The sequence below is a fragment of the Manacus vitellinus genome, unplaced genomic scaffold (genome assembly GCF_001715985.3).
Source record: "Manacus vitellinus isolate BGI_N305 unplaced genomic scaffold, ASM171598v3 scaffold_2_pilon, whole genome shotgun sequence".
NCBI classification, from domain to species: domain Eukaryota; kingdom Metazoa; phylum Chordata; class Aves; order Passeriformes; family Pipridae; genus Manacus; species Manacus vitellinus.
The window spans coordinates 3,410,248-3,425,523 of record NW_021940208.1 but is presented as its reverse complement, the minus strand read 5'-3'; the positions used below and the strand labels follow the sequence as shown (position 1 = coordinate 3,425,523).

The following is a 15,276-nucleotide window of genomic DNA, read 5'->3' as shown; positions in this document are numbered from 1 at the left end:
TTACCCCAAGCAAAATAAGCTTGGACTATCTCTACACATCCAATTGTAGCTTTTCATAAAATGCATATTCAGGGAGCTGACCAAAGCTCTTGACAAAAAAAGTCACTCTGTGTTTGGTCTGGAAAAAAAAACTAATTCAGGTCAGAGAAGGTTAGAGATGCATTGAAAACCAGAACACTTTCAACCTGACCTTGCCCAACAGCAAGACCACTGGTAACAGTGATCCATATCCTTTCAGTCCTTGCTTCTTCTGGCGACAGTACCAATTAGTACTTCATGTGGTTGCAGCTCACCAGAATAAGATCATTCATGCTAACATTTAAGTTTTCCCTTCCTTCTCTGCTACTTTACCCTTTCACACTGAGCGCATAATGACAAAATGTAGAATTTAGCCTTAATTGGATCTCTGCAATGTTATCACCTGAATTAGCTCCCCTGTGAATAATTATCACTGCCTAGAGGCTGACAAATTGCTTCCCTCTACTTTATGATTGTCAAGAATTTCAAATTATATGCTGAGCATGGGGAGGCTGAGGAAAGGGGGGGGAAGGAGGGGGGATGAAAATGAAAGCCTAGAGAAGCATAATCATAAAGTTTATTAAAATACTTGGCACAGAGTTCCATAGTCTCCACAAGTTCCAAAAGGTATGAGTGACAGCAAGAACTTTGCTAGGGCAACTTGGCAACATCCAGTCTTTTACCCAGCAAAGACTATGGCAATAGACTTGCACAGTCAAAGAGAAACTGCAACCACTGCTCGCAGTTAGGCAATTCACATGTTATTAACTATCCTATTTAATATACTTACATCAACTTTTTTACTATTTCATCTGCAGGTTTGATCTTGCATGGTTTCTTTGCAGCACAGACTGATAGAAGTGTAAACATACGCAAGGGGATAGCAGCAGTCTGTCATGCATTTAGAAAGGTATATAACAGTTCTCGCCTTTTAAGAAAAAGATCTTGGTGAAAAAGCGTTCTTTCTGAGAACAATCATTCTCTGTCTGGGCAAGACCTCACACAGAAACATAGTGTCATTATACCACAATATCCATCTCAGATGTCCAAACAGCTGACAACTGGGAAGAAATTTTTATCTCATAAACCCAAGTCACTATAAAGGTATAACACTCTGAAAATTACTTGAAGTGGTCAGATTAAGCAATAGGACAAATAGGGCTTTTATCCAATTTTTACATTAATGCTGCTGTGCTTGTAAAATTGTTGCATTTCTCAGTTCATTTCAATGCAGCTCCTCAAACTTCTTTCCCATCTTGCTGAGCTAACAACGCGGGTCCGGCATCGACAAGGTAGCTGCCGACATATTCCCAGAAGAAAGCTTTTCCTGCTTACCTGACATACAGTGACCTCTTCTGATTAGTCCTCAGGGATCCAGACCCAGAACTCATGCTGTGATTCATCATCTGCTCACGCAGGTCATGGATTTTTGCCTCAAATCGAGCGTACTCTAAGGAGATAAGAAACACCCAGAGAATAAAGATATTTTAGTTTTCTTGACCTATATAATCATCAGGGCTGCTAAATGCAAATTGATATTAAATTAATGAATGTAAGGCATGTCCTGAAAATGGAGGTCTAGCAGGACCTTGCATTAATGTATCATTTTAGGTAAATAAATGTCCTTTTTATTGTGGTACCTGAACATTTCAGCACTGAGTAGGTGAGGAGTCAGATAGCTAGACGCACTGAACTGCAGTTTCAGGAAAGGAAAGGAGGTTCTAAATGTGTTACCAAATATCTCTCAGTCTGTGGAAAGGATGTTGAAAGCAGTTTTCCACTGTATCATTCCTCCTTCCAAACAATCTGATACGTTGTTAGGGGCAGTGGGATGGTGCACTGAAGTTATTAATGAGTCAAGAATTTACTGTAAAATCCCATCAAACCGAAGAAGATATCTCCAAGTCTAATTATCCCCACAGCAGTTGTCAAATCATTATATGAGCAATTAGCCACCCTATTTACTCTGCCCACTGAGGTTTGGGGTCTGTTTCTTTTAAATAGGTGGATCCATAACTTGGTCTTAGGTTGGGTGATCCCCAAAATGCCAAACCCAAGCTGCATGAGGATGGCACAAAACTACCTTCCTCACCTTGTTCTCCTCCATAGCTCTGCTGGCAGCTTTGTAAAATGTTGTGACATGCTGACCAGCAACATGGGATCAGCACTGGAACAAGGATTCAGCTAGAGGTGTATCATTTGGTAAGGCTCCTTGCTGACAGGACCCAGCCTTTGTACAGCTTGGTCAATGGTCCCTTCTGCTGGCATGTTCCCCTTGCTCGTTGTGTGACCTAATGGTTTTGGTTTGCAAGAGGAAAGGCTGAAGTTTTGGAGACAAATTCTAATTCCTTGTAACTGACAACCTACAGGCAATGCTCCAACCACACAGTCATATTTCAACCTAAGCCCAGGAAATCTATTGATGTTAGCTAGGAGACTAACTTGAGAGAGTGTACACAATACATTTCAATGAGTTAGTGACACTTTGAAGAGTAAGATGTTGCAGACTGATGCCAGCAAAGAGGAGATGTTTCCTGCACCTCAATGTTTTATTCCACTGATGCCTTCAAAAGAAGGATTCCTTTCCCCACAGAAAGGCTAGAGTACAAGTAAAACAGCAATGCAATGTTTCCTCCCTTAAAGGCTGGAGGTACATCCTGCCAGATCACACTACCTCTCAGCTTAAGCAAATAAATCTTTACAGTGCATTTATAACCCATTGGCCTGCATCCTGTTAGCTGCTTTTTGAGCTACATGAGAACACTGCAAGACAGCAATATTCACATTTTCTCCTAGTAGAAATCTCAACATTATTTTTGTTTGATCATTTGCTGTTCCCACTGGCTCAGTTCCCAGAATGTCTAGATGCTTTTATTAATTTTATTCAGAGGACTTTAACTTTTCATTGGATAAAAACACCTGACCTTTGCAAGATCCCACATTTTATATGAACACTAGGTACCTTCAAGCTGGCTTAACAGAGTGATTTGATTTGGGGGTTTGTGTTTGGGTTTTTTCCCTTCTTCATCCTTGACACATTTTACCTCCTTTTACCTATCTTCCATTGACCTTTCTTGGCATTGCCTACTCAGTCTGTTAAGTGACAGTGGCTACTTTGCTAGTCAGCTGGGAACCACTGCTGTGGTATAAGACTCTCCAGTCTTCCCACATACCTATGATTTCACTGACTGCAACTGAAATTCTGTATGTCAGAAGTAGAGACACTCCTACATGCAGATGGTATTTTAGATTTATTCTGTTGCTTGTTTCTTGCTCATTTCATTCACCTAGGGTACATCTTTAAACTTCTCAGAAATTTAAAAGCCCAAATCCTCAGCAGAACTAAGGCTCCTACAAACCTGTGTTGTTTTTTTAAGCAGAGTTTAGTTTTGAAATGTTTGTCCCAGTGTAGGATTTAAGTTTGCTCTGTGTGAGTCCTATTTGTTCTAATCCCCTGCTTTAGAATTTACTTATTAAATAATCTTCTTCTGAGCAAGGCTTTCTTTAGCTTATATTTCATTATAACAAATCTAACATTTCTTCCTTGCAAATAGGAAAGGTGATCTTAAGTACCAAAAGCTTATGTTTCTCTTCCTCATACAGTATCAGTCCTATGTATATAGACAGAATATTACAATTTTAAGGATTGTTACTAGGTCTTTTTCATTTATGGTGGATACACTCTAAAAAACAGTAAACATACAGTGTAACTCAGCTTCTTTGATGTTTTACATCTGGGCAAAGCTAAAGACACCAGTGATCTACAGCAGAGCAACTTTCCCTTTAATAAACAACTACATCCCAGGCTGACTCTATATGTGCGGTGTAGGAGTAACTCCCAGATTTAGACACCAATCTGGAGACTGAGAACAGAGGATTGGAAATCCGACTCTCTCTAGCACAGCATTCAGCTATTTGCAACATCAGCTCATAAGATGTTGCTCAAATGACTACAGCTTGGTCAGATGATGATATTATCACCTGTGTTCTGATGTCAGAGCACACTTGTAATTCAACTGATTTTAACATACTGTAAATTTATTCTAAATTTAGTAATCTCTCTCTTTCTAGAAGACCTCTTGAAACTACGACACATCTTAAAAATTGTCTAAAAAGAATGTGATGGAAATTCAGGGTTCAAGCTCCTGTTCCCTGCTTGATATCAAAAAAATACTGAAGTACTAATGATATTCTGTTCCTTTGTGTTCTTGAGATATTTTTTCCTTTGGATTGAAGTACATAGATAATTTGAAAATAACCAAATTTATGGGACCATATTTTTCCACAATACCTTCTTCATACTTATGTATAAAAAATATTGAAATGTAACTCCTCCCTTCCTCCTGACAAATTCCTAGACCAGAAATTGTATGGCCATCAATACAACCAGTATTCAACCCAGCTCAGATCAACTTCTCTAAACTCAGCCCTCCTAGTTCTACTGATTCCTAGATAGTATAGTGACAGCTGCATTTGAAATCTGAACAGAAAAAGAAACAGTGATACTCTGCCATCAGAGTAGTTCTGCCTACTGAGAAAAAGTCCTTTTTTCTTAACACTTTTTTGTGAGTGTGATCATTCCAGGGGAGTGGATTCCTAATAGCTTTGCATTTGCTAGGTGTGAATAAGGGCAGTGCTAAAGTCCAGAAAAACACTTCATACATCCTTCAAATTCAGCATTGGACCTGACTTGCAAGGCTCCAACACAATTAAAAGGACACTAAAGTTGTGACATGATGACAAAAAAATACAGTTAAAGCTGATTCACTAATTTCATGGTCTTTGAAGAAAGGGAGAACAAAGAACATGTTGCTGCTGGAAAGCTTAATTAACAAAAATTCCCAAATTTGACTTATTAAAATCCATCTGCAAAGATCCTACCCATTGCCTGATTCACTAATGATCTAACAAACTCTGGTAGCTTAAGAAACTGATAAAGCTATGCTAGACTAAAAGGGCAAATGGGTGAGCAGACTGTAACCTGTATTATCGCTGGAGTCAGACCAGAAGATATAATGGTTTGTGCTGGCCTGTGGCACTGGGATTGTTGCTCTAAGAAACAGGGCAAAAGGGATGGAGGGAAGTGTTTGTTCATACCACACTTTAGAGTTGGCTCAGGGCTCACAGCAGTGCAGGTAGACCTGAAATTAGCTGTCCTGAAGACACAGATACAACTCATTGTCCCTGGAGAGGTGGAGCTAGTGACATCGGATGTGGGAGAGGAGATTGCTGCTTTGAGGAATGGCCAAGTTACAGCGACAGCAAGACCAACTTCCAGGGCTCTGGCATTGGCATGTTGGGCTCTGCATGCTGCCTGAAGCAAATCCTCATTTTTCCAAGAATCTGTTTTCTAATGTTGGCTCTGCTCAACTCCCTGTTCAGTCAGGAGAGTAAGTAGGGTCAGCTTGAATTACTACAATGTGAATTGCCCCCAAGCCAGTCAAAGCCAAAACAGCTTATTTATTAAATACAGACACTAGTTTGAATAACTGATGTTTGTGTGCTTCATACAGGACTCCTTAGACTGAATATATGGACAGAGAGCTGGTTCTTTTCCTTCTACCTCATTCCAACACCTTACCAAGTGCTATCTAGGACTCATACGTATTCTAACCTTCAAATATCAATTGTTTGCCTTTTCAAAGCACTTGGACATGTTGAAAGAACAGGACAGATCTTTGGCAGTAAACCTCAAACACCTTGAACCTTATCCTTAGCTCACATACTGAGAAATCAAAGCAAGGCAAATGGCCAGCCCCATCACAAAAAGATCTGAACTCCCAAACCCAAAGAGTAATACACTTCAACTTCATGTTTAGCTAGCCAAGATCACAACTATGATCTACAAAATCTTGTCTAATCCACTTTGGCATCTGAGGGGATGCAGTGACCAACATTTTCACTGATGAAGTGATTTAGACACCTAAAATCCTGCCAACCCCTCTAACAACTGTGCAAGTGGGTGGGGAGTATTTTTCTATTAATATAAGCAGTATATTGAAATTTTAAATTAAAATTCTCCAAGTGAGTTCAGAAATGGCCTAAAAGGCTATGATATTTGAGCATACAAGAAAACTCCTGGAAGTCTTAGATGCATTTGGAAGACTAAAACTGAATGCAAGAAAGCAAACTACAAAAATCAAATAATTTCCAAATCTAAAATCAGCAAAGACAGAGAGATATTATATCTGATGGCTTGGTGTTACTTTTTGGTCATAGCAATAAAGAATAGCTATGATAAATGAATAAATATGCTGCAGCTTTTCTTCGAGAAAAGGTTGCAGAATTTTACAAAGCTACATTACTGTTATTTTTCACTTTTCTGTTTAGAACAAAGATTGTAGTATTGATTGAATTTAGAGAACATGGTAACAGAAAAGCCCTGATCCTACAAGTAAAGCATAGCCAAGGAACTGAAATGCTGACATATGATACAATAGTGAAAATGATAGTTCAACATCCTAGTGCAAGTCTTTATTAGCTTGAACACTTAGTGCTGGCACCTTTAGAGAGAGAGCAATTCTTTCTGTCAGCAGGTATCAATATTTGCTTTTCTGTGCAAGTCAGGATACTCACCATTTGCTTATAGATGATAGATTTACTAAAGAGTAGAAATTTAAATGAAAAATTAAACGAAAACTTAAACCTGAACTGTCCAATTTTAACAAACTACAACATATAAACCCCCCCCCCAAACTTGTCCTGAGCTGTCCAATTTTAGCAGACTACAATGTATAAAAAAACCCCCCAAACTTGTAAGGCATTAATTAGAGAACTTTATCACTTCAAAAAGGGTATATTGAATAAATCTAAAATAAAGGAGCAGCTGCCAGGTCAACTTCTTTATCAGTACCAATTTGGCATAATTTCAGTAGATTGAGGCCAGTTTAAACATTCTGAGATTTCCTTCTGTTCTGCTCATGGGAACACAAATTTTATGCCTCTACAGTAAGTCATGAACTTATTGCCTTGGACACATGAGACAGATATGTGCATAATACTATTATTATGGTAATATTATTTATGCAAATATTTTTTTCCTTTGCCTCCTCTTAGCAGATGTCTTAGCTAAATGGCTTAAGATTAAAAATAATAGAACACACTTCCTCCTACAGTGAGTGTTCTACATTTCTTCCCTTTGCACACAAGGCTGACCAGTCATCGTTGTTTTTATACTTGTAAATGAGAGGAAGGTGAGCAGACCAACATTAAGACTTCAGAGCACTGGATCTGGTTCTTGCTTTACCACAGATTTACAGTGGGAAGCTGTGTGAACCAAAAAAAGTGTCTCATCATACTATGACAGCTATGGCAGAGATATGGCTGCTAGACTAACATGGTGTCTTTGGCTATGCCTGCCAGATGCCCAGCAACCCACTGTCCTGGAAGCCTTTGAAACTACTATAATACACATAAAAAGTGAAAGAGTGTGCAAAAAGACATGAACTGATAATACTAGCATTTTATGTCTTCTGTTTATAACTTTTTTTTGTTTAATATTTATGTTGAGTCAATTTTTTTGCTAAAGGTACCCTTTTTGGATGATTAGGAGTTCAGTTCTATAGTTGTCTGATGTTGCAAACAGTTACACAGCAGGTTAATGATGGTGAAAATCTTTGTGATCTGCAGTAATTTCATAAGAAATAAACACACAAACATACTATGGTTAGGTACAGTTCACTGTAGCTTTGGTTCCTTTATCTTCCTCTGCCATATCTGATGCTAGCCACTGCCAGGGACATAGTTCTGTACAAGGTTGGCTTTGGATCTCATATTGTATGGAAAATGTTATGCTTTCAATAAGTCCAAACAATCAGTTAGATTTATTATCAGCTAAACTCATGAATTGACAGGAAAAAACTGCACGTGATTCTGATGCAGTAATGGGCATTATTGACTTGAGAAAGTGTTGCTCAAAAGCCATTCATGATGCACTGAGCAACAGAACAAGTGATGCTGCTATTTCTTATCAGTCATATAACTCTCCTGAGCTCACTCAAAGGAAATGAAAAACATAGATTTCAATACTGAAAAAGTGAAGATATATATACATTTTATTAGGTTTTATTACTTTGAATATATCTGCTTGTTTTTATTGAAATATTCTCAATACCCCTTTTCAGGAACCTTTGAAAAATAATAACACAGGCATATTTACTGATTTTTAGTGATTGCTTTGCCTTTTAAAATTTCAGCACAGTAGGGCCAATAATGTCTTTATTCTTTGATATTGGTTGGTTGCCTTCCTTTACCAATATTCAGGTATTTACAATTCAGCCTGTTTTCTTATTAAAAATTCACCCTATATATTTGTTCTGTAGCTGGCCTCATTGCCTAGATATCACCACTAACTTTATTTTCATTTGCTTTATTATTGAATATAATGCTTTCTCCATATGTTGCACTGTTAGATACAGACCTCATATTGCGTTAGTTGAGAATATAAATACACCTGAAAATATGTTTCCTTCCACAATATATTCACAAGACTAATAACACGTTATATTTTAGTCCCAGGGAATACAATTCCAAGCCAAATTGCCTCTGGAAGCTTTAGTTTAAAAAAATTTATACCTCCTCATGAAAGAGATGTACTAAAATAAATCAAGCTACTAGCGAGTGACAAGGACTATGTATCCCACTGAGGTGCTATTTTACCTCCTCCCTTAAAGTGTATCCTTGGTTCATGAAGTGTCAGCCTGGAGTTTCTCAGCTGGAAATTTTTTGCAACTTCTTCCAAACATTGAAGAAAACTGCAAGCAATTCAATAGCTTTTGAAAATAACCCCTCACAATATTTTGGAGAGCTTTATCCTGCATTGAATTTTTCTGCATTCTCAAAAATTTATTCACTCGTTATTTGAATTGATGCACCCTGAACTAAACAGGACTGTTTATGGCACTTTTTCAAATTACCCGAGGCTCACACTGAGTTAACATTCTGAAAAACATTGTGTGCACACATGCCCAAGAAGGGGCAAGGCAAATAAATAGTAGAGACGCAGATCTGAAACAACCATATCACACATGGTCTGCCTTGGCAGCAAAGTGTGAAATCTTGGAAAAGTTGGGCACATCACTTCATCCCTGGCATCCAACTTGCACAACCATGCTCGCCCAGCAGAGTTGCTTATGTCTCATTAACCTTGATAGCTTTGTAGGAGTTACTGTTTTGTACAGTACAGACACATTTCAAGATATCTCCTGAGTTTTAAGCACAAAATGACTCTGTCATTTTGTCAAGGTGAAAAAACCCCCCACTTCCCTGCCTTTTAATCCTCATTCTTTGACAAATATTTATGTGTGACATTGCAAAGAAACAAAACCTACTTTCCATTAATAGCTAAGCTAATTCATTTAGCTATTTTGTTGCTTCAGGCTAGTGGTGGAAGATCTTATTTTCAGATATTATTCAATTTCCACAATTTCCCATCCAAGATCATTGCCCTGGGGCAATTGTTACTTATTTTTGCTTCCTTGTTTTTTTTCTTGCTTCTGTTTTTTACCAAGTGTAGTTCTATTCCTTGGGAGCTGGGCATGTTGCACTAATTAGCCATATCTTCTTAATGAAGAAGACATGCTTGCTTAAGACATGAATTGGCATGAGGAAACCAAATACAGAGCTGATTGGTTCTAGAGTTTCCTAGGCATGGCAATACTGACATGCATTCTGGTAGTCTTGACTAACCCTGTAACTATACTGGGTAGGTATTCCTCTTTTACAGACTTGTAAATGATGGCAAATGATTCCTAACTGCCTTCAGCTGTTTATAAATTTCCTCCTTCTAAAAGTCTCCTGAACATCCCACCTGTCAGCTACATGGTTATTGTGAGTGTTTCCAAATCCCTTTCAGTGAGAAAGAGCTGGGTTAGCCTGTGTACCCTATTTACACTAACCTGTCTGAATCTGATTGATCTAGAATGGAAAGCACTCAGATACAAAACTGCCTGCAAGTGTTAAGGAGGGCAGAACACAGGGATAAAAAGCTGGGAACAGACTGGGGCAGATGGTATCTTCCCCAGCACTGTTGTACACAGAAGATGCCACCTTGAACTAAACAATGCTGTGAAAAGAAAAAGGGTACAATCCTATTTCATCATCTCTCAAATCAATAACGACTTAGTGTGACTAAAGAGGCAAAAGACCCACTGTCTTTGTGTGGGAATCTTTTCAAAATAAAACTGGAAATGTAGATCAGTCTGACCTGTCCGATTTTCAGACAAAAATGAAAAAAAAGACATCACTAAATCAGGGCTCAAAATTCCCAAGTGAACTTCTATGAAAACTTACACAAAACGTTTCACAGCTAAGACATCATATGCCAGTTTTGTACTTATACTGCATGAAATTCTGATATATTTAGAGTGGGAAGAGATAAAAAAGGGGTTCCTAAAAGAGACTCAGGGGAAAAAAAAGTTTTTCACTGAAAATAGAGTGGTGTGGAAGCTAATGTGATTTTATTAATTCCATAAATGAGCATGAAAGTTGTAGCCTACAGTAAAAAAAAACCACCTTAAAACCACAACCCACAAATAATTTAAAATCATTACAAGCTAAAGCAGAAAAATAAACAGTAGCAAGAATACCAATAGTACCAGGCATAATTATTCATAGAACAGGATAATCTTACAGAATTCCCAAAATACAGAGATCAGAAGGACCATCAGTAAGAGAAACAGAATCTTGGCAAATATGTTATGAAAATAAACATGAATATACCTCATTAGGTTAAACTGTTTTATTATTATGATTAATGCCATTTGCTAACATTGAATAATGCCATTAATAAATGATTTAGTCCTTCACTTCAAAATCTGCCAGGTAAAAACTACATTTCCCCATAACTGTCGCTTTCCTACACTCAGCTGTGCTGCTCTTCCAGTAAAGGATATCTTCAGCCATGTCCTAAGGTTGTCTGGGACACTCTATTGAATTAAAAAGAAGAACTCATCAAAGATTGGAAACAAAACTATCAATTTTTACTGCTTAAAAAACCCTTTAAAACCAATCCCAAATGTCCTCAACAAAAAAGGAAAGTATGCAGAAAAGAATGAAATGGATGAAAACATTCCCATGTGTGTATTGATCTTTTCTAAGAGGTAACATTTAGAGCAGCTACAGAATTGTATTAGTTTGCTAGAGCTTCCTTATTAAGGGGGGATTACTGCTTCTAGTACAAACAGGTAATAGGGAATGGTTCAGCACATTACAGGCTTGAATGAATTTAAACAAGACAAATACATATATTACCTCATGCCCCCTGCATTCCTCTCAGCTTATTATAAGGAATATTTTGAGTCCTGTGCAATGGGATATCTAGGTTGTAAATATGTATGTTGTGCATTTGGCTGCTAATTAGAAATGCAGGCTATAGCTGATGGCCTGGATGCTCTGAAATGTTGATTAACTTGAGCATCAGATCATGTAAAATTGGAATAATGTCTGAAAAATCACTAATACCATTAAATACCTTGCAATTACTGCTGATACCCTTGACCTCATCATTCATAGAACCACAAGACCCCACCCTTATGGCATAAAAGACTTAGCTGGAAAAGGTCTTCTTAATCAAGTCCAATTCCTGCTTTTACAGAAAATCAAAACCTAAAATATTGCGCATAAACTGTTCAAATATTATCTTACAATTAATTCCATTTTGGCATTGTGTAACTCTTAGAAGAACACTCATAGCACTCAGTGCTCAGATAGGTAGACTCATTTTTCTAGCTAAACACAGCTGAAGCTATTTATTGGCTTTTACACCAGGACATTTCCTCCGTGTATATTGCTCTTTTCCATTGTACATTGATTCTCATGACAGATTTAGAGAGAGAACACAACTTCACCCACCAACTTCCATTTTGCTAAATAGACAATCCAATCTTAGTTAATAAAGAAAATATTAGAGTCATTCCTACAGGAAGCAGATCTCTGCTGTCTCCCTGCTGTGCTGGTGAGCCACATTACAGGCAAGGCTTACAGATTAATAGAAAATGGAAGTGCTGAAAACTTCCCACCTGATATCCGGGCTTCTTATAGTCTTTCATGATTCTGAGAAGCATCCCAGAATAAGAATGGCAACCTCAACAGCTTTTCCCAAGGACCAGTTGTTTGTTCTCTGGAGTAAGTGAATACTTTGTTATCCCTATGGGGTGAGTGTTATTGGTTTATCAGTGTTTTACAGTGCCTTACAGAAAGTCAGTGTAAAAGATAAATAGATAGATAAATAGATAGATAAACTGAATGCAAATAGAACATGTATATTTGGCTCAGGTTGATTTCTCCAAAGCTCCCTCATTTTCCGTTTCATTAGTTGTGACTGTTCAGGATGATCCAGGTAGGGAAAAGCAGCGGATCAAGATCATCCCTTCACTTATGATGCTTATGAGGTTTATGATTAAACAGCATTTAGCACTAATAAATGTCACATCCATACAGCTTTCAGAGACAGTTTGAACAGGAATGATCAAAACCAATAAACACTTGAGAAAATTTTTTGAGAATATTGAATGATTTAAGTTTCCTATACAGACTCTTCTAAGAAAGATTTGCACTCAGATCAAATGAGAGACTCAGGTAAGATCGTCTGGGAGTGCATTATGATCTGGGATTTGTGATCAAGTTCCTAAATGTCATCTGTGTTGGGGCAACTGACTGCATTTTCTGAAGCAAATGGAGATGATTTAGCTTAGACTAAATGATAAAAGGTTGTATCAAATTGCACTGCCTAGCATTTTCCAAGGACAAACTGCCCTCTCTTAAATGGGTGTCAGGCATCAGAAACTTGCAACTGGAGCATGAGCCTGACCTCTCAGAGGTAAGAGGAGACGAAGAGTTTGCCAGCAAGTGAGCAGAACATCCTCAGGGGCCCTAAGTCACAATTAGATCTTTTTACAGATGTCTGCTAATTTGTTCTTAAAGATTCTCAGAGATGGAGACACTTCAATCACCCCAAACAGTTTATTCTCATGCTTTACTCTCTTTCTGCAGCTGCATTTTCCCCTAATACCTCATCTGAAGCTTTTTTACAGCTTTTTAAGACCATTCCTTCTGATTCACAATGAATACAAGAAAACAATATGGCAAACTGAAATATTTAAAAACTAACACTGTAGTAAAATTACTAAAAGTAATGAGAAGAGGAACACAGCTAAAAGGGCAAGCAGGGAGGGTTTTGCAAGGAAAAACCTTTTGAAAAAATCTTCAAGTGTCAAAAATGAGACCTTAAAGAAAATTACTGTATACCACTTGGGACAGATGAAGCTCATTACTGCCAGTGGCCTACATGCTGTAAAATGGATTAGTATTGCTACAAAAAACTTTTTGTTGTGTCCCTGTAATTAGCAAAAAAGTGCTATTATTGTAATAACTGAATCCCCTAGTACCTAATGCAGGGTTCATGGCTTTAAGCAGGTTAATGTGAAAATTAATTTGTGCTAATTCACACAAGATCAGAGATGCCCAATCCGATCTGGCTGCAGTGGTATTTTATGGAATAATAATATTTTCCTGTTGACTTACAGAAGGCACTGAAGTTTCAAGAATATCACATAAATCCATCTTAGCTTTCACTTGTGATCGTGCTGTTATGATAATTTTCCATAATCTTGAGATAACTGTATTGTGAAACTCACTCCTAACTGAATAAGGGATGTACTAGCTCTAGACATTGAAATTACTGGGACAAAAGATTTGGGCAGCTTCTTTAGCTTGTTCAAGGGGCTGGCTGGTCTCAGAATAGACTGTTTGCCAGGATGAGCTACCTTTTCATCTTGAAAGGGTTATGTTTGACTTCTAGGGAAGAACATGGTGCTGCGCAAGAAAGAAGATAAAATTCTTTCATGCACAAAAGCTTAAGCGCAAGAGACTGTAGGATAACACAGACTTGCATTCTTCTCTTCTTAGTCATGGACAAGATGGGAAAACAAAAAAAACACAACTACCTGGAGGACTGAGAACCTGGTTGAAGTCAAGCCAAATCATGGGGTTGGCTCAGTGTTAAGAGACAGGAAGAGAGAAGATAACTGGTTTCTGTGCCTGCCGCTTTTTATTCTTCCACTAAAATATAACATGCAGTGGACAGACAATTTCTGTTCCATGTTAACTTTAGGCTGCAGAAACACTGTCATCACCTGCCAGTGTAACAGGGCAAATTAGGCTTCACAGCTTGAACTAAGCTGTCCTGCAGCTGAGACTATTGTTGCACTATCTGGGCAGTGACTGGTTATGCTAGGAATGCTAATAAAGACTTTTTGCTCTCTTTTCTGCAGTTGGTGCCGCAGAAAGAGACCTGGGGGTCCTGGTTGATGGCAAGTTGAATGTGAGTCAGCAGTGCCCTGGCAGCCAGGAGGGCCAACCGTGTCCTGAGGGGCATCAGGCAAAGCATCGCCAGCCAGTCAACAGAGGGGATTGTCCCACTCTGCTCTGCACTGGTGAGGCCTCATATCGAGCACTGTGTGTAGTTTTGGGCACCACAATATAAAAAAGATATTAAGCTGTTAGAGAGTTTCCAAAGGAGGGCAACGAGGATGGTGAAGGGCCTTGAGGGGAAGTCGTATGAGGAGCGGCTGATGTCACTTGATCTGTTCAGCCTGGAGGAGACTGAGGGGAGACCTCATTGCAGTTAACAACTTCCTCCTGAGGGGAAGAGGAAGGGCAGACACTAGTCTCTTCTCTGTGGTGACCAGTAACAGGACCCAATGGAATGACCTAAAGTTGTGTTAGGGGAGGTTTAGGTTGGATATTAGGAAAAGGTTCTTCACCAAGAGGGTGGGTGGGTGGGCACTGGAACAGGCTTCCGAGGGAAGTAGTCACAGCACAGTGACAGAATTCAAAACCAGTCTGGACAATATTCTCAGGCACATGGTGTGACTTTTGGGGATGGTCCTGTGTAGGGCCAGGAGTTGGACTTGGTGATCCTTGTGAGTATCTTCCAACTTGGCATGTTCTGTGATTCTGTGATTCTACCTTCCCTTCCTTCAAAGGATTGCAGTCCCATACTAGTTCTTTTTATGAACATATAGAACCATCACTTTTTAAGTTCAAAGTTGTAGTCTTTGGTCATCCTTCTGCACAGATGTGCTATCATGATAATGTGAAGACAAGAGAGCAGAAGCTTCACAATCTAGTTCCACTCCTGGATCCCTTCTTGTTCCCTGTTCCCTGACCTCCCAGCCAGTACCTTGAGGTGGGCAAAAGACAGGGCAATCATAAGGGCTGATTTTATCCTGTTAGGGTTTATCTTCTACGGATCCTAAA

At 38.6% G+C, this 15,276-nt stretch overlaps 1 protein-coding gene across 8 annotated transcripts in view; it reads right to left on the bottom strand.

Moving 5' to 3' along the window:
* Positions 1-15,276, bottom strand: part of DLG2 (discs large MAGUK scaffold protein 2) — a 999,038-nt gene that overhangs the window by 93,401 nt on the left and 890,361 nt on the right. For all 8 annotated transcript variants that reach the window (XM_018071067.2, XM_025894987.2, XM_018071060.1 and 5 more), the window contains one exon: positions 1,354-1,468. In XM_018071067.2, coding sequence (XP_017926556.1) covers positions 1,354-1,468 — 115 coding nt within the window. The remainder of the gene's footprint in view (positions 1-1,353; positions 1,469-15,276) is intronic.